The 24041-nt window shown below is 41.0% G+C and overlaps 1 protein-coding gene across 1 annotated transcript; it reads right to left on the bottom strand.

Moving 5' to 3' along the window:
* Window positions 1–2474: 2474 nt before the first annotated feature.
* Window positions 2475–23510, bottom strand: mrc1a (mannose receptor, C type 1a). Its single transcript, XM_050057209.1, has 30 exons — window positions 23307–23510; window positions 22805–23206; window positions 19630–19803; window positions 18971–19126; window positions 18769–18882; window positions 17535–17675; window positions 17249–17431; window positions 16075–16232; window positions 15863–15979; window positions 15663–15778; window positions 15399–15547; window positions 13686–13885; window positions 13483–13598; window positions 13310–13388; window positions 13071–13215; window positions 11712–11750; window positions 10471–10634; window positions 10261–10325; window positions 9728–9828; window positions 9474–9613; window positions 8487–8595; window positions 8206–8378; window positions 6916–7021; window positions 6601–6833; window positions 6337–6502; window positions 6089–6241; window positions 5893–6009; window positions 3398–3556; window positions 3282–3314; window positions 2475–3184 (listed from the first exon to the last, which is right to left on the bottom strand). Exons 1-30 carry the CDS (start codon window positions 23374–23376, stop codon window positions 2952–2954), a joined length of 4311 nt encoding a protein of 1436 aa, XP_049913166.1. The 5' UTR covers window positions 23377–23510; the 3' UTR covers window positions 2475–2951.
* Between the last annotated feature and the right edge of the window lie 531 nt (window positions 23511–24041).

Here is a 24041-nt window from a genome sequence, read left to right as displayed (position 1 = left end):
AAGTAGAGCTGCAGATCATGTAGCAGAATGTGTTCACTCCAAACTCCAGCACTCTCTGGGGGCCCCTGTCTCTGCGCTTGGCGACATGAATAATGCCGATTACACTTAGCTCTCCCTAGACTCCACCAGTACTTTAAATGTGGAATGTGGAACTAGAAATCCAAAGCATAAGACAAATACTTCAGTAACATTAAAGGTGCTTATAAAGCTAACGCCCTCCCCTTGCCAATTCAGACCACTGTCCTGTCCATGTCTTGCCCACATATAAATCAGCACTCCAGTCAAGCAAGCCTCAGCACAAAACAGTGCTTCAGTGGACTGGAGATAATGTAGAAACACTTAGGGGCTGTTTCCTCAGCACTGATTGGAGCATGATGAGGCTACAGAGACTATCACTGTAGTACTATCAGTGTAGTTCATAAAAAAATAAATCTTTCCCAACATTAAGCCACATAGTACTAAGGAGGTCAAAGCTTGTATTGACAAAAAATGGCTTTCAAAATAAGGACTGGGTAGGTATTGCTACAGCACAAAAGAACTCAATTACCTGCTGAGAAAGGCAAGAGAAAAACACAGTTCTGTTAATCTAACAGAGCTTTAAGTTTAAGTTTATTCACTTTATTAATCCCCCTGAGGGGAAATTCAATGTTTTTCACTCTTGCTTGTCAATTACACACAGGTCTGAAAGACACACACACCTATACATGCACAAAGTGGAGAGATCTCAGAGTGAGGGGGCTGCCCTTTGGTCAGGCGCCCCGAGCGGTTGGGGGGTTCGGTGCCTTGCTCAAGGGCACCTCGGGAGTGCCCAAGAGGTGAACTGGCACCTCTCCAGCCACCAGTCCACGCTCCATATTTTGGTCCGGACGGGGACTCGAACTGGCAACCCTCCGGTTCCCAACCCAAGTCCCTGGACTGAGCTACTGCCGCCCCAGACAGTAGAAGATTATGGGACTCTATCAGAAATATAACTAACATGAACTCTTGCAGGAAACAGCTGATAACCACAGATGATCTGAACAGTACTAATGAGCTGAATCACTTTTTTCTTAGATTCAAAACCCAGGATTTCTCCTTGGAGGGTGCAGAGGTTCTGGACTCTATCAGTGCTACTGTTGCTGCTGATGGGCTGTTAATCGAACCTCAGCAGGTGTGCAGGCCATCTTTAGTAAAGTATGTTGGCCTAAGTCAAACTCTGGGTCAGTTAAGTCATACTCTACGCAGCCTAATGATTTTATCATCACATTCTCAGATGATACCATTATGTTAAGTCTGTTCCATGCCAGTGACTGCCACTCTGTGTAAAACAGAGAGATTGCCACCTTTAAACCTTTAAAGGAAATGATCTATGACCGCAGGGGAGTGAGAGGCCATGACCATGTGATTATTAATAACAGTGTAATTGAACAGGTGTCCTCCTACAAATACCTAGGAATTATGCTGGACAATAATTGGAGTTGGAGAATTGGAGTGTACATGTTGACTTTTTATGCACTAGACTAATTTAGAGACTTCACTTCCTCCGAAGACTGTGCCTGAACAGAGATCATATTAATGGTCTACAATGCAATGCTGCTACCATATTGCTCTGGAGTAGAAGTCATTAATGGGGAAGTTAATGCACAGTCGCTGACCTCTAGCAATTGCTAAAATTTAGCTCCACACATACATTCATGACAATCCTTTTTAAATCATTTTAGAAAAGCTATTTTTTACTGTTACTCTCCCGTTTTATCCCAAGGGCAGGTGCAATTTTTGTCTCTTTATTTTTTGTACACTGTTGCTTTTATTTTGCCTCAGTACGCTGGTACCTACTATGGGATTTGTTTTCTACTAGTTTGTTGTCTTTCGTTGTCTAGTGTATGCCATGTACGCACTTACAATGCAGCTATATGCACTATGTGCCCAAGACAAATTTCCCTTTGGGGACAATAAAGTTTATCTTATATCTCAACAACTATTGCACAGATTGCAGTGAAATTTGGTACAGACATTCATAGTCTCTAGAGGATGAATCCGTATCAGTTTTATGATCCTCTTACTTTTTATTGAGTGCCAGCACCGAGTCATAGTTTTTAGTTATCCATCTTTTAGATAGATTAGCACCAAATTTACAGACGTTCATGGTTCCCAGAAGATGTATCATATGACTTTTTCTCTAGCACCACCATAAAGTTCACATTTTTGGTTCAGTGTGAAATATATCAACAACTGCTGGATAGAGTGCCATTTAACTTTGTACAGAAATTCATGGTCCTCAGAGGTCTACTGACTTTGGTGATCCTCTGATTTTTCATCAAGCACTGCCAAATTGCCGTTAAAATTTAGTAAGAACATTCATGGTCCCCAGAGGATGAGTGATTTTGAGTGATTTGTGATCAGGTAATGGTGCCAGAACATTTTGTGATCATCATCAAAACCTGTTTTGCAAATCGCTGTTCAACACTGTCACTCTATTTTTGGTCTATTAGAAGAAAAAAGTGCAAAAGAGGGGCCAATTTAGTTTTATTAATTTCATTTATTTTATTTAGCATCTATTTACAATGTCAAAATCAGAAACAGGCTGATGAGCAGCCCATGGAGAATAATAACAGCAACCCAGATGAGAAAAATCTGATAATTGCATTAATAAAACATCTTCACCCTTCTTGATTTTTAAACTGTTGTTTCATCTACATATGTTCTTGATTATCTTGATTGGTAAAAGTAAAAACTAAACTGTACACATTTCACAAATCACATAATCATGTAAAATTTGCTAAAGATTGTTCACTTGTATTATCTTGTCCTTAATTCACTTAGTGCAGTGCCGGTGCTTGTATGCATTATTCTATAATAATTAAGAATCATTATCTTTAAATGGAAAAACACTACAGGGTTTGTTCGACATTCAGTTTCCAGTGAAGTGATCCAAAACAAAGAATAAAATCATAATCATATCATTTGTCTTTCTACGCTTGTTCATTCTGCTCTATGTTGGCCACCAGACCTTTGGCATCCACAGGGGCTCGTATTGGATTGTTGAAGTATAACTTGTTGTCAAAGGTGCTTTCTCCCAAGACAGGGGTGGGTATCCGTTTACGGAAAAGGAGGAAGGCACCGAGTCCAACTATGGCGATTACAACTAGCACTACAGCCACAGTGATGCCAGCAGACCCATGAGAAGCTTCTTTAATGACAGGGGCTGAGGGGGCAAAGCATACAGAAGTATTAACAGTGACATCACTGGAGTCTGAAACATCATATTCAATGCATACAGTAATATAGATAAAACAACTTACCAACAGCTGGTGGCTTTTCTGTTGGTGTAATAACTGAAAAAAGAGAATAAATACATATATGTGATGATCAATCGGTCGATTTAAAACTACTGTACATTACAGCTGATTAAACATACCTTTGGCTGTTTTGCAGATGTAAGATTTGTATCTGCTGCAGCTGCTTGTACTCCACATCCCACTGTCTGAACTGATGCCAACACATGATTCAGACTTTGGCATCCCTGTTTTCCAGTTGGTATAGTCCACAGCACTGTTATCGAGCCACATCCACTCACCTGAAACAAGGGAAGCTTGTTTATAATCAAACCCGCACTCTCAGACACATTAAGCTGCAGTGTGTGCCCTTGTATTGTCATGACATTGGAGCCACAGAGCTAAGCATCCGATTTTCAGACAATATTTAGTCTGCCGTACAATAGAAAAGATTTTTACCGTTTCCCTGGTTGCTATGCAACTGTGTTTCCTAACCCAAAACAAGATGCTAGCCAAAAATGTAATTTGTTTGTCCGATATCAGCCAGTGTTGTGGGGGGCTCAGCCACGGGGACTTGGCTGGGTAACTGGAGCAGGGCTGACCCCAAAGATTTGAAGATTTGAAGCTTCAGTTGTTACAGCGTGGTAATTGGCATCAAATCAGTAGTCAGTGCTTTGCTTTTTTGTTTTGTCTCTTCACCAGTAAACTGGTGGAGGAAACTGAAAACAGGTGGCAAGTGTCAGACACAAATGAGGCCAGTTTCCTCAGAGCAGTCAATGACCCCATCTTCAAGCAATTAAGTTGGCTGTCTGATGAAAAATAGAAGCAAGAGAGATGAATTGCAGATGGTTATCTGCAGCTAGAAACTGTAGTGAAGCGCTTGTTTGTCATCTAGTGATGTGGCCCCACCCACTCTGTTTTCAGTTATTAATAACTTCCAGAAACACTGTGTACAATAGTCCACCTTCCACCATCTTTTCCTCTCTTATCATTTGCTCACACACTGCGGCGCCAAGTGTTACTAAAGTCAGGCTGGGTTCGGGTGGTTGATTAGTGTATATAAATATGATTGATTACTATTAGCTTCGAATATTTGCTGGTAATTATCAGTGAAGTGTTGAAGCCCCAAAACTGGTATCCGAAACAGCCCTATTCTCTGGTTCAAGTCCTTGCACAGACCAAGTATGGAATGTAGACAGGCACCTGGACTGGTGTCAGCTCCAAGAACACCATATTATAGCTGATGCTGCCCTACCCCTTGATACTGTATTGCATGTGTGGGTGTGAGTTGTGTGTACAAGAGGGTTATGCGAAATAGTCACATTTCAACTGCCAATTGCCTTGTGTGGATTGACAAATAAAGAAATTACATTTCCTAACCAATACCTAGAGACCAACAGTGGAGCAGAGCAAAGTAAAAACAAACTATGATGTCGGACAATATTGGAGATATAAACAGAGTGTATTGAGTTGACAGTTCTGTCCAGGCTTGGACCTGCTGGCTGCGGCCCACCTGATTAATGGGACAGCCCATCTGATTAGGGGTTACACAGTTCAAAAATTGCCAATAGTCTAACTATACTGTAAGGCAAGTGCAGTGGTACCGGCTATCTTCTCCTTCCCCCCACCCCGTCAAGTGGATTTGTCCATCATGTGATGTCAAAGGTCAAGCAAGAAATAAACAAAATCAGGGCAGAAAGTCTTGACAAAGAGACAAGAAATTAGATGGATAAAGAACGAAAAGGTGGAGCAGAAATGGTCAGAGACAAAAAAAGGAAGTACTCCAGGGTGATGCTACACAGGGTCTCTAACGATAGCAACAGTGATAGCAATGACAACAGTCTACTGACAGCAGCAAAGGAAGAGGAGGGAAGAGTTACTAATACCAGCTGACTAATGTTTAAGGCCAGGGGCAAGAAGTAGAAGATGAGCGACATGACAACTTCTTAGCAGGTGATACCACTGGAGCTAGACTAACTCATGTAGTGACAGTTAACAGAGCTAGCCAGTTAGCTGCAGTAATGCCAGTGCCAATGCTGTGCCACTCAAGTGGCTTAATCTTTAATTGAGCCTATCTGCACTGTAAATTATGTTTTAAATCCATTCTACGGTCTGTTATATCTAACCATTGCTATGAATAACAGATCATTGCTATTAAAGGAATTCTGATCAAAGACACTTTGCGCAATCAATAAAATAATTTTAAGTCAAGCAATGGAGCCAGTCCAGTGGAAATTTGCCAGGGCTGAATCTTGTTCCCAGTAGGACCCTGACTCTGTCTGTTATCAGTCACCCTTGGTTCTGGCTCACAGCTTGACAAGGCTTGACAACGGCTTTTGTCCTGCCAGTGGCACTCATTACTCTTTCAACCGAGAAACCACTGTTTCATGTCACGCCATACGAATCTGTCAACTCAGTCAAACAGGCATATTATAAGGTCTGAACCCAGGACAGACATTTTTCCAAGCTTCATTATGCCAAACGTGAATGAAAAATGTATCTATATTGATGTTACCTTTTATCTGTTTAGATATTTTTTATTTTTACTTGTCTAGCATTGAGTACAGTGTAGTATGTAATTGGAACAGTGCTGAACTTTTTTCTACATTGAAAAAAAGGAACTGCAAAACATGCTTACCTTCATGAGTCTTGTAGAGGCCGATCCAGAAGGACTTGGATTCGTCCTGCAGAAGCTCCAGGTTCTGCTGTATGAAGAGACCCTCCTGAGGGTCCTCAATACTCAACAGAGAAGCACCTTATGAACAATAACATACTGTCAATATTGTATACATTTACTAATTACAATTCATTAGTAAAAGCTATTCATAACGTACCCATTCTCAGACATTCAACTGAGGCGTGGGCCCAGTTGTCCACCATTGAGCCAAAGAAGGAGTAACAGTGGCCTCTGAAAGGTATCCAGGTTTTTCTTTTCTTTGGTTCTGGACAGTTGCCGGGGAGTTGTGGAGGATCAGTTGGTGCTATGTCTGATAAAGAGACAGGAGAATGCATAGCGAACAGAGATTAGCATTTAGGAATGTATAGTATATATGCAGGAGAACTAATATAGGGATCCTCTGACCTGGTGACTTCTTGCAAAGGGAATAGTAGGTATTGGTACATGGTCCAGTTTTCCATGTTCTGTCCATGTCTATATACACGCAACCATAGTTGTTTTTAGGCTCATTTGTGCCCCATTTGGTGTAAGACAGATGCCAGTTATCGACCCACTTATACCGCCCACCAGTCTGTGGAAAAATAAAAAAACATACTTGTTAGTTAGTTGTCGGTGAAACAGAGCTAACAGTTCTCCATTTTGAAATCCTGGTATAGTGCGGCCCTTTACCACATTGCTGTTGAGGCCGATCCACACAGGCTCATTGTGCTTGGAAATCTGTAAGATGATGTATGCCTGGGTGACAGGGTTCAGGATACTGGCCAGATCTGCATCGTCTGCTTGGCACTGCCTCCTCGCCTCATCCCATCTCATCTTCTGGGCCACCAGCTTGTAGGAGTCGTTGCCAAGTTTGGAGAAAGTCTTTGGTAATATAGTTGTGGCTGGGACTGCAATCTGAGAATCTTTGCAAACGAGAAAAATCATTAAGCAAATTGATACCCCCTAAACTCATGATGAATGTGGCTTTGCTAATATTTTACTCACCGACGTTTCTTTTACAGATGAAGCCATGTTTTGAGTGACAGTCACCCACCTTCCAGAACCCTGTTGTTTTGGCAGTGCTGCCCACCATTATCACACAGTCAAACGTCTATCAGGCAGAAAAAAAGGTGCATTAGTGAGACATGTTAAAGCTTTTGAAGTTAGGATATACACATGTGACAGGCCGTCTTCTAATAGAGGTAGAGTTTTAGGTGTCTTTCGTGCTTTTTTAACACTTCTAATCTGCAAGCATATGACCATCACAACGTGATCTCACAGAAATACGTGAAATGACCACGACCTCTGAACACTGCATTAAATGGCGGTGGCACAGTTGGGTTTAGGCACCAAGATTCTTTGTTAGGTTAAAAGAAGACCATGTTTTTAGTCAAAATAAGTAGATTTATTATGTACGGGCACAAGAACATCATAAAGTGATGCAAGTATGTCATGTAAGGTGACGTAACTTTGTAAAAAAACGTAAGTACGTTAAATTTAAAGAACTCAGCGTTGACCTTTAGTTTCACATGAGACTCACGGTGAAAGTCCAGTGTTTCTTTGACACATTCACCACCCTGACCTCATTGGTATGCAGACTCTTAATACTACTCACAGGGTCATAACATTTCCCACTGTCCACTGCGTGACTTTGTTGAACCAGGGGATTTGTATGTTCACAACAGCCACAGATGCTAATGGACTTTCCATCTGCATTGTTTCCACGGTGCAAGCCCTTAATTTCAACACAATATATGCCACCACTATGCAACGTGGTGTAAAGAGGTCATGGTTATTTCTTGTATTTCTGTGAGACCGGGTTGCACCATTACATTGTTGAGACAGAGAGCTGGAGACATGAAACTTTGGATGTAGAAGTTGAAATAATCTTGGAACCCTTCAACTAATGACGGTGATTTAGACCCTGGGGGCAAAAATATTTCAGGGGTTCTGGTGTAGCCAGCAGATGGCCAAACTTTTCTTTGCACCAATCTTTGTTTACTAATCTCTATAAACAGATATATGCATATAAATGCAGATCAGTTTTAAAAAACCTAATATAAAGCTCTATTGTTGTCCAATGATAGCTAATGGGTTCAGAGAATACATTTTTGCCAATGTGTTCCGCCTCTTTGCTCTCCACTGGGACTGTTTACCTGCATGCAACGAAAGCCCACTCAAACTTGATTGGTCAATACCACTCGGACTACAAATAGGAACCAGAACATTTCCTGTTATCTACAGATTCTGCATTCACATGCAGATTTTTACTTATAGATTAAAATTTGAAATAACCTCTTCCATAAATGCATAACGTCCCTCAGTCACTGATGTTGGATGCCCTTTCGCCCAGTTGGTGTACGTAATGCCTTTGCCATCCGTCCAAACAAAGTGCATCTCCCAGTTGACATCATTCATGCCAATCCACAAATCTTCATTGTATTTCAGCATCTGCATTGTCAGGAAAGCTAGAAAGGAAGACAAAATTGTTCTTCAGCTCCCTAAAACTGTGGTTTATTTACATGACTGCATGATAAAATGTAACCTTTACAGACAGCCACAAAGGAAACACTCACCTTGCTCTCTCTCATTGGTGATAGAAACCAGATTTCCTCCCTGGTTTATACAGTGTGTCCTGGCGTCCTGCCAGCTCTTATCGTCATTCCCCACAACAATTTTGTAGCACTGTGTAAACGAGACGAATTTTGCTGTGTTAGAAAAACTAGCAAAGGAACAATAAGCAAACCAGTATGGAAAAAACTGGAAAACATTTTACAGGAACAGATTTAGGTACATCTCAGAGTTTAAATCACATCCTGAAAGTAGGAGGAAATCTTTGTCTAAGTCTCAAAATGACCACAAAGAGATGCAAAAGAACTACAAAGAGACACAAAACAGCAAAAAAACAAAACAACAAAAAAGCCCAAATATACCTCAAAGAGACATAAATTGACTTTAAAGAGACACAAAACAACAAGACATGCAAAGGAAATACAAAGAGACACAAAATGACCAAAAAGACAAAAATATACCTCTAAGAGACAAAATGACTTTAAAGAGATATAAAGCAACTACAAAGAGACACAAAACAGCAAAAAAAACCCAAAACAAAACAAATATATCTCAAGGAGACACAAAACAACAACAAGCCATGCAAAACAACTACAAAGAGACACACATCAACTACAGACACAAAATGGCCTCAAAGAGATGCAAATGGAACTACAAAAAGAGACAAAACAACCAAAAAAGACACAAATATAGCTCAAAGAGACACAAAATGATCAAGAGATACAAAGCAACTAGAAAGAGACACAAAACAGCTAAAACGACAACCAAAACAACCATAAAATGTACAAAGATACCCCTAAGGAACACAAAATGACCTCAAAGAGGAACAACACAATTACAAAAAAACATATAAGATCTTTTAATCTGAGTGTCTTGCTCCTCTGTAGGAGAGTTGGTGGGGCGTCTCACATGTCTATGCCCAGGGGCCCATTGTCCCATAATACACCCATATATTGGAGTATTCTCTATTGTATGTAGTTATATATCATTACCTTTCCTTGGAAAGGTAGCCACTCTGGTGCACATCCTCCCTTAGGTATGGTGGTTGGGGCTATCGTTGTATTGACAAAATTACTGCTTCTTTTGCAAATAGATGGTAGCTCCAAACCACAGTTAATATCATTCCAGTACCCTGTACAGGCAGAGTTTACACACAACAATGATTAAATAAGGAAAAATAAGTTCATTATTGGGTCGGACTAGCTTATATTTATGAAACCAACACAGTATGCAGTGTTAGACTCACCCATGCTCTTATATAAAGTCACACAGTTTTCATCATTATTAGCAAAGTTTGGCTCATTGTGTTCCCATGCGGTGTATGTTATAGGGCTGCCATCCACCCAGCTGAAAATGGAGAAAGGATAATGAACAACACGTCACTAATGAAAAAACTAGAATTACTGCCTCGCGGTCATATGCATTTGCGAACCAGTCAAGCTGCAGGTACAGTTTACATACATGTTTCTCCAGACTCATGCATAGCCATGACAGTTGACAGTAAATCAAATATGGACATTACTGCAAAGAAGCTACAATTTCTAAAATGTAGATGCTTCACACACATCTTCAACTCGACTTCAACTATACAATTAGCACAGTTTCAAGATGGACACCCAAGATTAGTGTCATCAATCCAGTATCTGACCAAATGTCTCCCCTTCTGCCAGCAAAGTGTTCATGATGTCACACTGTATTTGCGTTTGTATCAGACTAGATTTTGACAGATGACATATGGAAAGAAGCCATATTTTGCCTAAACAATATAGTCTGATTTACCTAAATGATCGATCCAGATTTACTGTCATGCCAATGTAGTACTGTCCTTCTGTGCCTTTCGCTATCTGTAGGAGAGACATTACATTTAGGTTTCATTAAAAAAGAAATATGCATACGTGGTTTTCAGAATTTTTTTTTGGAGAACATACATGTGGTCATTTCAAACTTCAACATTAAACATTTTTCAAAAAAATACAAAAAATTTCTTACCTGTTTCCAAAGGAACTTCCTCTCAGTCTCCCCGCTGATGACTACAAGATCCCCAAAGCCCTTTTTGCAGGTGGCTCTAGCAGCTTCCATATTTAGCTTGTCCTTGTTTATCAAATACTGTGTGTCATTGTATATAAGCCAGCCATCGTCTGTGGTGTTGTAAACTGTAAGAGCAACAAAACTGTTATCACATGTTTCACAGGTGCAGTATTGGAGAATGATAGAAAAAAAGGCTAAAAGTCTACAGCCATGCTAGTTGCAGGCCCCCAGGAAAGCTGCTCAGCCTTGCAGCAATGTTTTCCCAGTGGTCACAAGCATTTTCCCCATAGACCACCATTGTAAAAGAGACGTCTGTATAACTGTTGACAGGACACCTCAAACTGCAAACTAGGTCCATTCTGAATCTTTCTATTGTGAATTTTTGAGATAAGGTGATTTTTGTAAAACTTTACTCAAGTCAGTGAAAGTAATTTAAAGTCTATGAGCCGAGCGAGAACTGCCACAAACTGAGGTAGTAAACCCGGAAGCTAGAAAACCTTTTGGTGTATGTGCCAGGTGAGCAACTCCATTGGAATGAATAGGCACCATCTTGGTGACCAGTATAGTTATGACTGAAATCTATAGGCAGCAGTGCTTCAAGCCAAATGCTAACAATGCTTAGCAAGTATTTAGTCGTAAAGCAATGTATAGGCCAAATTTTCAGACATTCCACCAAAAGTCAAAAATGTCAGGGGAACACCAGGAAAGGCAGGCCAGGTAAATGAATGGGCCCCTCAAAAAAAAAGGGTAAAAGGCCGCCCCCATGGCCACTTATATTAGCACATTTATAAACTATAAACCTCCGTAAACCCAGTGCATCAGCACTGCCCCACAAATAACCCTAAGTGAGACCCCTTCTAGATACTGTATGACTGCGGGATACCATTAGTTAGGATAGCCAGCTATCTGTAACTGTGGGGCCTCAATGGACTTTTTTGCCTGGCGCCCCCAAAGTCTAGGCTCACCACTGCAGGGGATTGCCAAAGTAATTAGGCTTTATCCTCCAGGAATCATAAATGTTAGTACAAAATATCAGGGTAATCCATCTCATAGGTGAGATGTTTTAGTCTGGGCAAAAGTGTTGGACCAACAGACTGACACTGCCATCCCTAGAGCCACTAGCATGACTAAAAACAGATGGAACAGACAGATTTTAGCTCAGTAAATTAAGGAAATGAAGCTGGGGTTGCTGAAAAACTTACCTGTTTCAATTACGACAGGCTCAGGTTTGGGAGTCACACCTGAAAGTACAAGAACCATGAAGGAGTCTCAACAGCAGGGCAAAGCTCTACTTTGACATCACACAAACCGTGGTTACACTTTTCCTTTAATGCAGCTTTTGTGATCAGATGTGCCAGATCGGAACTTAGCTGTGTCCACATATGTGTGTCTACACTCGATGCTTCAGTATGACCTGCCTGATCGTATAATGATTGGATATATTTTCGTACAGATGTATTACCTGGTCTTCATCTGATAACAGCTAACAGAAAGTATTTTTTTGTTTGTTTGTTTAAAAAGTATAAACGTAGGAAGATAGCAAGTGCTCACCAATCTTTTAAGTCGTTCAATCTCCAGTAGGCGATGATCTTGAGCACACAGCTAATATGTAGCCTAAGTGGTTTGTTAGGCTGTTCTCATGCACTGTTAGTACATTTTCCTATGAAAAGTAATGCACCAAAATTTGTACATATCCAACGTAATCATTAGGCAGTAATGCGTGCATGTATTTTGGAAGGCTGCGATCACATGCCCAATGTGCTGATGGGAGTACAGAAGGAAGCGGTCTCACAAGTTTGGAGGTTGGGATGATAAATGGATCACAAAACACAGGACTTTCCCCCAGGACTTTCACCAGGAGACCGGTGTTCGGAAGTGTGTGATGTTTGAGTAAACTTTTCTTAAACCAAACCACAGTAACCTGACTTGCCTAAACCTAACCTAATCATTCATTCATTTTCCGTAACCACTTATCCTTTGGGGGTTACGGGGGACCTGGAGCTATCCCAGCTGACATTGGGCAAGAGGTCGTGTACACCCTGGACAGGTCACCAGACTATCACAGGGTGACACATAGAGACAGACAACCATTCATGCTCACACCTACGCCCAGGTTAGCGTTACCAGTTAACCTAACCTGCATGTCTTTGGACTGTGGGAGGAAGCAGCTGCAAACCCACGCTGACACGGGAAGAACATGCAAACTCCACACAGAAGGGCTCCCTCACCAAAGATTCAAGCCAGGAACCCTCTTGATGTGAGGCGACAATGCTAACCACTGCACCACCATGCTGCTCTGATGCAAGACTGTACCCATGTGCTATCCTCACCTCACTGAGATCCAAACTCAATCCGAGCCAGGCCACTTGGCCATATGGTTTGGCTGAATGCACCCCTATGCTGGCAAGATCCGATCTCGAAGCGTACAAACTTGGTAGCACCCTGGCATGGTCAGATGACAAAAGTCGCATTGAAAAGACAAGTGTAACCACAGCCATAACCAATCTGGACAAATGGCTCTGTGTAAATTGCAGCACCATGAGGAGACCAGTTGGTATTACCTTTGCGTATCTGGCAGATCCAGTCATTGTAGAACTCACAGTGCCGATCATTCCAGTGCCGTCCGTAGAAAAAGTGGACCTCTGCACAGTGTTCATTGTCATTGTGGTTGTTGGGTTCTCCATAGCCCCAGTTCTCATACTCAAACTAGGTCAATTTTTTTGGAAATACACATAATTAGGCCAGGGTTGAGAATCATAGTCAGTAAAGCTTTTTGTGACATCAAGTAAGTGCTACATACAGGTGAGCCATCACTCCATCCGAAACCTGAGTTGGTACCGAGGCTGAGGCCAATCCAGGTTGGGTTAGAAGAATAAAACCTTTGTGACAGCAGAAAAAAAACAACACTGAATACTTGAATAGTTGAACAGCATTAGTATAAAGTCTGATATATACAAAGCTACTGTAACATACGGAGCGTTGTCCAGGTCCAGTGAACTGTGTATGCTCATCAGGTCCCCACCAATGGCTCTGCAGAAGTCTCTCGCTTCTGACCAATTCTTCTTAAAGTTTGATGATTTTTTGTAAAGCTTTTTAAAGAGTGAGAAAGAAAAGTGTTGAGGGTTATGTACTTAAAATCACACGATTTCACAGATGAGTTCAGGTTGTTCTCGTACTTTATAGCAGAAGCTCCTCTTGGCAGCAGGGGTCCACCCGGACTCACAGCTCAGGGCCGGGGTGGTGGGTGGGACTGTCGTCACCAGTACACCCTCTGCTGGTTTCTTGCAGATATACTTCTCCTTGTTGCTGCAGCTGACAACATCCCATAATCCAGCAAAAACCCCAGTTGTCATGGCAATGCATCCTTGGTGTCTGTCTTTTATCAAACATAAAAGAAATGGGAGGAATATCAATAAACTAAGCTTAAAGATGTAAAGATTACAATCAATTATTTCGATAGGGAGGTTTTATGGAGGAACTGATGAATGTGGATCAAGCCTTTCTACAAAAACAGCACATACAACCTGCTGCATTAGACAATATGAAAATAATTAGGAAGCACCAGACCAAGATGCCCAGAAGAAAATGTTGGCATTGTAGGTTTTTGCAAATCATGGATACGTTTTTTGGTGACGTGTCATTATCTTTCCACCAGGGATAGTGCTATGAACAGCACTTGTTTTTTCACCAAGACATCACTGTTTTCAGCTTTTGTGCCACCAAAACTGGGTATTTTAAGCAAAAATATAATCTTTTCCTAACCACAGCCACCAGGTTTTTGTGTCTTAACCTAACCACGCCTTACCCACACACTCATTGAAACGTAAAGACGTGTAAAGTTTCATTGTATCTGCCACATAATAACATACAAATGTAACATGGATTGCGGATACATACATGGGCGGATTATCAGACAGTGGTCCCCCTAGTTGCTTTTGTGATTTTGTGTCTCTTTGTGGTCATTTTTAGTGTGTCCTCTTGTCATGTGTTGTTTCTTTGAGGCCAGTTAGTGTCTCTTAGGGGTATATTTGTATCTTTTTTGGTCGTTTTGTGTCCCTTTGTAGTTCCTTTGCATGTCCTTGTTGTTGTTTTGAGTCTCTTTGAAGGTCAATTTCTGTCTCTTTGAGGTATATTTGTGTCATTTTTTGTCGCTTTGTGTCTCTTTGTAGTTGCCTTGTAGCTGCTTTGCATGTCTCTGTTCTCATTTTGATGAATATTTGTGTTTTTTTTTTGGTCATCTTTTGTCTCTTTGTACTTGATTTGTGTCTTTTTGTAGTTCCTTTGTGTGTTCTTGTTGTTGTTTTGTGTCTCTTTGAAGGTCAATTTGTGCCTCTGAGATATATTTGTGTCAGTCTCTTTGAAGGTCAATTTGTGCCTCTGAGATATATTTGTGTCATTTTGGTCATTTTGTGTCCCTTTGTAGTTCCTTTGCGTGTTCTTGTTGTTGTTTTGTGTCTCTTTGAAGGTCAATTTGTGCCTCTGAGATATATTTTTGTCATTTTGGTTGTTTTGTGCCCCCATTAAGTGTCTTTTCATGTCTTTGTAGTCAATTCGAGTCCCTTTAAAGATGAATCTTTGTCTTTTTTGGCTGTTTTGTGTGTCTTTGTAGTCATTTTGCGTCTCGCTGTATTTCCTTCATGTTTCTTTGTTGTCCTTTTGTCTCTTTTTAAAGGTGAATTTGTGTCTCCTTGAGGTATATTTGTGTCGTTTTTCAGCCAGTTTGTGTCTCTTTGTAGTTCCTTTGCATGTCTTTGCAGTCATTTTGAGTCACATCCTGGTCGATGTGTGTTAATTTGAGTAACATTTTGAAGGACACTTACAATGCCAACATTTACTCTTGCGACTGGGTTGGTAGCACAAACGCACAGCTAAAGAGAGGTGTACCATACCTGGCATGTCCACATTGAAGTGAGTGAATGTGACTTTTCTTCTGGTGGTCCACTTGAAAGTGCTTATGTCGCCTGTGTTTGATAGACCCGTCCAAAAATACTTCTCTGGTCTCAAACCCACCAAACTGACCAAGAAGGCATTCTCATATCTGCATGAAAACATTTGAAAGCGTAAAGGTGAGCAATAAAATAAAGCATGAGATTCATTAATTTTGTGGTTAATGGTATACATGGTATAAACATGATATAAATAAGAAGATGTACCTATCAGTGACATCCACCAAGTGACCACCAGCATTCAAGCATGTCTGCTTTGCCTCATCAAAGGTTTTTGTCTCAGACCCAATGTTGTAACAATAAGATCCGTACCTGATCGAGCCCTTTAGATGAGATGACAGAACACATCTGATAAAGGCTTTGCTGTACAATAACACTCACTATTTAAAGGAAATTACATCACTCACAAGCTTGCAGCCTGGGTTGGCGTCCTCATGGGCACCTTCACCTGGTTTAATGGAGGCCTTCTTCTTACAGATGTATCCGTACATCTTCTCACACATGTGGTCAGCCCACCTCCCGTCCTGTATGGACCACACACAGCAGATGAGAACAACACCACTCTGTACTGTATCTCTCCATTCATCACCTTTTATGTTGGGAGAGTAAAGGGTGTTACCTTTCCTCTGATGAGGACACAGTCTTCCTGGAGGTTGGTGGCATGCGTTGGCTCATCAGTCTGCCACTGGGTGAAGGTAACGTGGGAGTGATCGGACCATTCAAACAGCATCTGGTTCCTCTGATCATTCAAGCCGATCCAGAGCACATCTGTCGGCACTGAGGATTTTTGAATGTACATGTAGATGTTAATGTGGTACAGTTTCTCACATGTAATCTCTTCTGTATTCAGTGTTGTTGCTCTTTGAAGCCTGTGGCTATTGTCATGAATACTTTCACACAGAAGCACATATTACACGGTCAAAGAGCAACATAATATTTCTTAGCCACCGCACCACAAATAAAGCCATCAACGATCATGTTGCTTCAATACTTACGAAGATTATAAAACAACAACATGGAGGCTCTGTAGTCCGAATAAATGACTGTAACTCTCACTCCAATCCTCAACCCTCTGGTTCGAACCAAGGCGGCAAACTTATTGGAGTAGTGCCACAGTGAGTCCTGAATCTTGAAAATGAGTTAGCATATTACCACTCCCAGTTCCCTCGTCTCAAAGTGAAATAAGGTCTGTGGTCGACACAAGCTTAAGAGACTTTCACATTTTTCTCTATGACATTAAATATGTTGGTGAATACCCCACTCATGAATTTTGAAGCCTCTCTGTGTCTTTAAAAAAGTCAGCTGCTAATAAGTAGCTAAATGAGACTACAGTCAGTCATCACACAGAAAACGGCTTTACAGCCTCGTCATGTGGTGGCGTTTAAGTCATGCGACAGTGGTGTAGTTCATTTTAATGTTAGCTTTTTACTTCTGGAGATTGCATTTAGGTTTCAAAATGTTGGTTTGTGAAGATTACTTTGCTGAACAAAACTTGCAAGTGTCATAAACTTTTGTTTGCCACAGAGCTTATTATCTGCAATAATCCAAAATCTAATGGAAAGATCCTGTTGGCTTCTTGTCAAGGGAACTAGGACGACCCTAACTTCCTCATTGGCCCACAAATAAACGCCATCCCTGTATTACTTTATTACCCCTTTCAACCTCAACAAAGGCAACACGTACCAGATTCACTCCTTCTGTTCTTACCCTTTACAATATCCGCCTTAGGTTACCAAATTCATTATTGTTGTAGAAACAAATCACTAGAGTAAAATAAATTATTGCACACTTACAGTATCCAGATTGAGATATGATGAAGCTCTGCTCTTCTATATTGTGTATGCTGGCCAGATCTCCTCCCTCTTTGTGACATGCAGCCAAAGCGTCCTTCCACATCTTTTTACTCCTCTCCAGGTAGTAACAGTTACCTGCATAAGGAACCCAGTGACTGGGGCAGAAGCTGGGCTGGTCTTTGCCTGTGGATAGAGACAGAAAAGAGGTGACAACATATTCAGTTTGTACTATGAAGATTTACTCTAAGTTAGATTCTGATATAATGGAAGTGTGGTATTATTTTACTTGGTGGTGGAGGCAGACTGGTCGAGTTTCCTTTGCGACAGATGTAACCAAGCTTCTTAGTGCAGACGCTGCTCTCCCATTTTGAGGCTTTTCCAGCATTTAGGGTTGCACAGGTGAGCCCAGGCTCTGATGAGGGATGACCTATTGCAAACATTAATGCATGTGTTATTTGTTTTTAAAATTCAAAGATAATTTATGAGGGTATTTGTGACATGAGTCGCTCTAACTGTAAATATGTAGATCATGTAAGAAGTTTTCTGTTGTTACCATGCAGCTGCTCAAGTTGCACCACAACATACAATAACACTCTGCTCCTGTCTCAGTATATTATGTAATTGCTTAAACCATTCAAAAAAACACAAAAAAAAACACACCCTTTTCTCACCACAAACACTGCACCGCTGGAAATGACCCAGTTGCTGCAAACACAACTGAAAATGTCCTCAACTCTGCTAAAAAACACTTGTAATTACAAACAGCAAGGCTGGAGATGTCCCAAAGTGTCGTCAAAAAACATACTTTTGTCACTACAAACACAGTTGAATTACCCAATTTTGTCGCTGCAAACACGGCTTAAAGTGCCTTATTAAAGAATACTCGCATTAAACATGGCTAGACATGTCCCAAACTGTTTTTAAAAAACATACTTTTGTCACTATTAACACAACTGAAAAAGTCCCAAACTCATTACCCAATTTTGTCTCTGCAAATAGAGTTGAAAGTGTCCTGAACGCTCATTAAAAATTACCCAATTTTAATTCTACACACACTGCTGAAAATGTTACCAACTCTTATTAAAAAATGATCCACTTTCTGTCCAAACACAGCTGGTAATGTCCTGAACTCTTGTTAAATAATACCTGCTTTAAACATGGCTGGACATGTCCCAAACTGTAGTTAAAAGCACTTGCTTTTGTTGCTGCAAAAATGTCTGGAAATGTCCCGAACACTTGTTAAAAAACACCCGCTTATGTCACCACAAAAATGTCTGGAAATGACCCGAATTCTCAGTAAAAAATCCCTGCTTTTGTTCGTCTCAAATGGTGGTCCGCTGCTGCTTGGCAGCTGTCCTGCCTCGGCATCATGCAATGCACCATCCCTTCCTCCTTCTTTTAAGAAATCAGTTTATATACATGTAATGAAAACTATGTCATCCACATAAAACAAATGTAACATATTTGTGGTCTGCAGAAACAAACAATGCCAACAATAATCTAGTGGCTGCTTCACTAACCTGGAGCCCAGTTTAAATATCTGAACGGGTTTCCGTTGCTCCACTGCCACCCACTCTCAAAATCCAAGCTGTTCAGTCCAATCCAAAGAGATGTTCCCAGATTATTTGTTAACCCTGCATCAAACCACACATTAAAAGCAACTGAAGTTAAATGATATAACATTGTGTTGTATGGGTAACTGATACAAGGCCGACTTTGTACCTGAAATGTATGACTGCTCATGCAGCTCCACAATGCTGAGGAGGTCGGCTCCCTGCTGCTGGCAGCTCTTCCTGGCCTGATGCCAGGTCAGCACAGCCTGTGCGTTCCTCTGATACTGAACTTCAGTGACTGGGTCAGTATCCCAACCTGAGGTGGCTGCATTATGGTAGAAACACACAAGGGAAATCATGAAGTAAAAGTACCTGAATTTAATGACAATACATATCTTAAAACTGAAAAAAAAATGGATGACTGAGAAACTTTAGGTCACATGCGTAACCCTAGTTCTCAGAGTAGCATGCTATGATTGAGAAACACGTTGCACACCCCTGTCAGGACTGTGTTGTTTGATAAAAAAATAATGATAAAAGTGAGCTGGCTTTCTTTTTCTGTCCTTTTCCTGCCCCAGTTTTAGAGCAGCGTCAGGGGAAAGATGGGTCTGTGAGAAGAGGAAAACAAGGACAGTGCTGTGCTGACAACTCATGAGAGGAAGTGTTAGTGTTGTTCTGCTGGAGGAGGTCAGAAACCAGACCTGTCAGCGCTGACCTCCTCAACGATAGCATTAGAGAAATAATAGACAAGATAATTCTGCAAGTTTGAGAAACAAATTTTACAACACAGTCTTTCCAGGGATGCTAGTTATTGTGGAGGGTTCCTACCTTCAGTGGGACAAAAGCCCCATTTCTTTACTTTATCGTAATCTCTCTCTGTTGCACACCACAGGCTTCCATCTGAGCGGCCATCCTTTGTGCATTCAGCATACCAGTTGTCCCCAAACTTAAATGGGAACTGACAGGGGACTCCAAAGGCATTGCCCCCTATTGTGAAAATCTCTGCAGAGACACAGATCACAAATTTAAAGATAATCAACAATGAGCAAAATAAAAGATGCAAAGCCTGCAAATCAAAAACCTACTAGATATTCTACACATCCAAAAGCATATTAAATAGTAGTATATGGTTGTTAATCATATACTACTATAACAGCCACTCTTTAGAAAGGCTTTACACAAGATTTTGGAACCTGTCTGCAGGTATTTCCTTCTATTCAGCTACAGGAGCCTTCGTTGTCCACTGATGCTGGGTGGGAAGGCCAGTTTATCCCAGAGGTGTTAGATGGGTTTGAGATCAAGGCTCTGTGCAGGACAGTCAAATTCTTCCACGCTTAACTTAGAAAACTATTTCTTTATGGACCTGGCTTTATTCCTTTATTGTTTTATTTTGTTTTATTTTATATGTGGCACCTTTTTCCCAATGCTGTATCACTTTTATACTGTTTTTAATTTTTCTTAATCATCGTCTAACAGTTTGCTGTGTCACTTTGTTTTTAAAAGCACTTTATATATAAACTATTATTATCATTATTATTATAGTGTATAGTGTAGATTAGGTGTAGCATGTACCGACAGGGTAGTCCATCTATTTCTGGTTTCGTGCTAATATGCTAATGGGTAGCGTACCGCTTACGATGCATTTCTAATCAGTAACATCAATTATTCATTCATTTTCCATAACCGCTTATCCTGTTATGAGTTGAAGGGGGGCTGGAGCCTATCCCAGCTGACATTGGGCGAGAGGCAGGGTACACTCTGGACAGGTTGCCAGACTATCACAGGGTCTCCAATTAACTTAACCTGCATGTCTTTGGACTGTGGGAGGAAGCCGGAGTATCCGGAGAAAACCCACACAGACACGGGGAGAACATGCAAACTCCGCACAGAAGGGCTCTCCCACCCCAGAGTTTAAACCAGACCCTCTTGCTGTTACAGTAGGTGACAATGCTAACCACTTTACCACTGTGCCGCCCTGTAATACTTACAAATGCCACGGCACGGTAACCTAAAGTAGTTTTACTAATTGTTAGTGGTGGATATATTACACTAATTACAATACCAGAACCGTTAAAGTGACACCGACATTGATAGTACTTCATGTGATACCCATCGTGTGAATGGAAACATTCAGTTGTGTAAAATGTCACCAGACGCCATGTAATATAGTCATACTGTCTACCGTTTTGTCGGCATCTTGGTATGCTGAACTGCCAGCTCTGCCAAAGACACCACACTCAGCTTCACCACACCACAGACAGTAGCCTATGGGCTGCAGCTGCTGCTGTAGTGGGCCAATCACATGTCACATTAAATCAAAGAACGTTTGACTGAAGAAGTTTCGATATTGCTTGGTACTTGGTTATTTTGGTCAACACCATACAGACAAAGAGTACTGATACTCAGCCCTACTAACTGGGTGCCCATGTGCCGATACTGTAAATTCTGACATAGACACTCTACTGTAGATAGATGTGTGAGATCACCCTCAGCTGAGTCGTGGACAGGGGCGTTTCTCGGATTTAAGGACATTGGGGCTTAGCCTAGACGTCTGCAGGGGGGTTGGGGAGATCCTCCCTGGGAGGTTTTTTGAATGAAGAAGCTCTATTTTGATACCTTGTTTTGGAATTTGGCACCTTATTTAGCCTTAAAAACTTTTTTAAAATTTTATTTTCCAGATAAATGATGAATTGTGATGTTAAAAAAAAAAACATTACTTCTTGCTAGTAGTCAGTATTGAGTAGCAACAAAATACTTTGCAACTGCTGTCATTAAAATTGAGAGAATTTTGAAGTACTTGCGTATATCTATTTTATGCTACTTTTTTAATATTCTACATCTCAGAGGGAAACACTGTACTTTTTACTCGCCTACATTTATTTGTCTGCTTTACTTATTTTGAAGGCATAGAAAATATAATCAACTAATGTATGATTATAGATGAAACTATTTAGCAGTATATAAAGAGATGGGTAAATGCAAGATTGCTGTTCGTAAAGCATTAAAAATGAGCTCCACCTTTACCAGCTGTAAGTGATAACTGGTGCGCTCTCGCTCTGGCACACGATCACACATAATGCGCTGCTTTAATGATGCAGAGGACCCAAAATTTGTGTTTTTGATCAATGATGTCATATGATTTTTGAGGGCCTTACTGCATAAATTAAATGACACATTATTAGATCTGGGGCTTTTTTTTATTATTAGGCCTATTTTTATTTTTAAAATAATTTGTTGCGACCTTTTGTTCCCAGGTGTCCCAACTGCATTATGAGCAAGTCTCCACGTGTCAAACATGCCTGATATTTGCAACATATTGCTGATTGTGACTTACAGGACAATACAATTTCAGCACTTAGGATATTAGAATGTGCTTTCTTGAGTGGTTATTCAACCTTGAGCTGAAACGCTGTACTTCTTAGGATGACTTTACTTTCTTCTAACATACTGTATCTTATTGTAAATAACTGTGTCCAGACTTGATCAACTGGTTTGTTTGTTTTGGAGAGGAAGAGACTTTGCGGTAAAAACCTGAACAATGACCACTGAAGGAATTCTAACCAGGAGAAATTTCAGCTGGTTGCAATCTGCAATCGTCACCTCCATGTGCCAATGAATTTCCCTAAATCCTACACACTGTTCCTTTAACTTTGATTTGATTTCAAACCCATGTTCCAAAAAAACTGTCAGAATTGTTAGCAAGTCTATTATTTTAACAGATCTAGCTTGGATTTTAAATGACATTTGATCTACATAATCTATACATTTGGACAACACCATAGAAACCACAATTTGCTAAATATAGTATTACTTGTCAGAAATGTATTTTGTTTTGAGAAATTAAATGTCTGAAAACAGCCTCCAGCATGGGAGATTCTGCACAACACACACTGTTGCAGGACTTTCTGAAACACCCTTCAACCTCTCTTAAGACAAGATTCTACAGTGTACACTATTGAGGCTTTGCCTTAATTAAAGTCGATTGTGTCCCCACACTTCCTACCTTGAAACCCCTTTGAACAAAGGTCACCCCGTGTGCCATATATCCTCCAGCGACTCCAGAGCCCAGAGCCTTTGTAGATCATTATGTTCCTTTCATTGCGGTTGCCCCAGTTTAAGTGCAGGTCCTGGTCTTTGAGGCCAAAGAGGGTCTCGTTCTTGCACTGCCAGTGTTGGAGGTCACTGCTCTCATCACATTCAAAGAGGACCACCTTTACCCAGTCTTTAATCTCTGTGGCCGCCAGGCAGAGCTTGAGGGACAGACTGAGGACGCGAGATTCGGAGGCCCAGCGAAACTGCTGGTTTTTGGCATGAGGATCGCAGGGGGCCACCGTTATGGAGGTGGCACTCTCCACCTTTATGCACTTGTTGTGGTTCTCGTTGAAGATCAGGAAGGAGCCACTGTCTGGAGCAGAGCAGAGCAGCTTCAACAAATGCATTTACAATCTAATTACTCTCCTAAATTTAAAAGATGAATAGACAGAAAATGTATCGTTGGTACGTACCTATGTCTGCAGTAATGCAGAGGACCTGCAGAAGACAGAGGACCACAGCAACATTTAAACAGGGTAACATTATCCTTGGTGCGTATTTTGCACTCAGTGGTGGATGAGGTTGTTGAAGAGTTTTCCAGTCATGAGAGAAGAGGTCTGGTGTATGCTAAGGTGTGCGACATGGAGCAACAATGACACAGAGACGTGGTGCTTTCCCCCCTTAATCGCACTGATGGGTATCCTGTCACATGGCTAACTAAGGTTGTACAAACGACAGCAATTTCCATGAGCTTTCACAGAATTTCTTTGGCAGAGGAAGGCAGGAAGTGGGAAGCAAGCAATCTCATCTCGCTATTTAACAACAAACAGAAAGTCACCGTAATAGCTTCAAGAAAACTCAAGTGTCAGGGAAGGACAGTAATTCTATTTTTATTAAATCAAAGGCAAACAAGGAGCCGGGTAACGGAATTTAGGAATTAATTTACTCAAGCAGGCTTTTCTAAGGTTCAATATATCGCCTTTATCTGAGATTTTTTTCCAATCTTTTATAAATAGCTCTTCAGTCTGAGCTAAATCTGTGCTGGAGAGCAGATGTCATTCATCAAGACTGGCTTTGAAGACGTTTCAGGTGTCTGAAGATTCACATCTGATCAGGAATGTGCCAGTTTCAGAAAATGAGGATTTAATGAGGTTTGCAGCTCTTTGCTGATGTGAGGGCTTTTGTGGGATAGCAGCCCCTGGGAGGTC

This window comes from Epinephelus moara, chromosome 11, assembly GCF_006386435.1.
Source record: "Epinephelus moara isolate mb chromosome 11, YSFRI_EMoa_1.0, whole genome shotgun sequence".
Lineage (NCBI taxonomy): Eukaryota > Metazoa > Chordata > Actinopteri > Perciformes > Serranidae > Epinephelus > Epinephelus moara.
This window is presented reverse-complemented; position numbering and strand designations above follow the sequence as displayed.

Excerpts from the sequence above, each read along its gene's own strand:
- mrc1a (XM_050057209.1), bottom strand. The coding sequence starts at position 23,376 with ATGTTACCCTGTTTAAATGTTGCTGTGGTCCTCTGTCTTCTGCAGGTC. Across the intron at positions 15,548-15,662 it reads TTGGTGGATGTCACTGATAG|ATATGAGAATGCCTTCTTGG; the intron begins GTACATCTTCTT and ends GTTTTCATGCAG. Across the intron at positions 7,022-8,205 it reads GTTATGCATTTATGGAAGAG|ACGTTTGACTGTGTGATAAT; the intron begins GTTATTTCAAAT and ends TCTGCCTGATAG.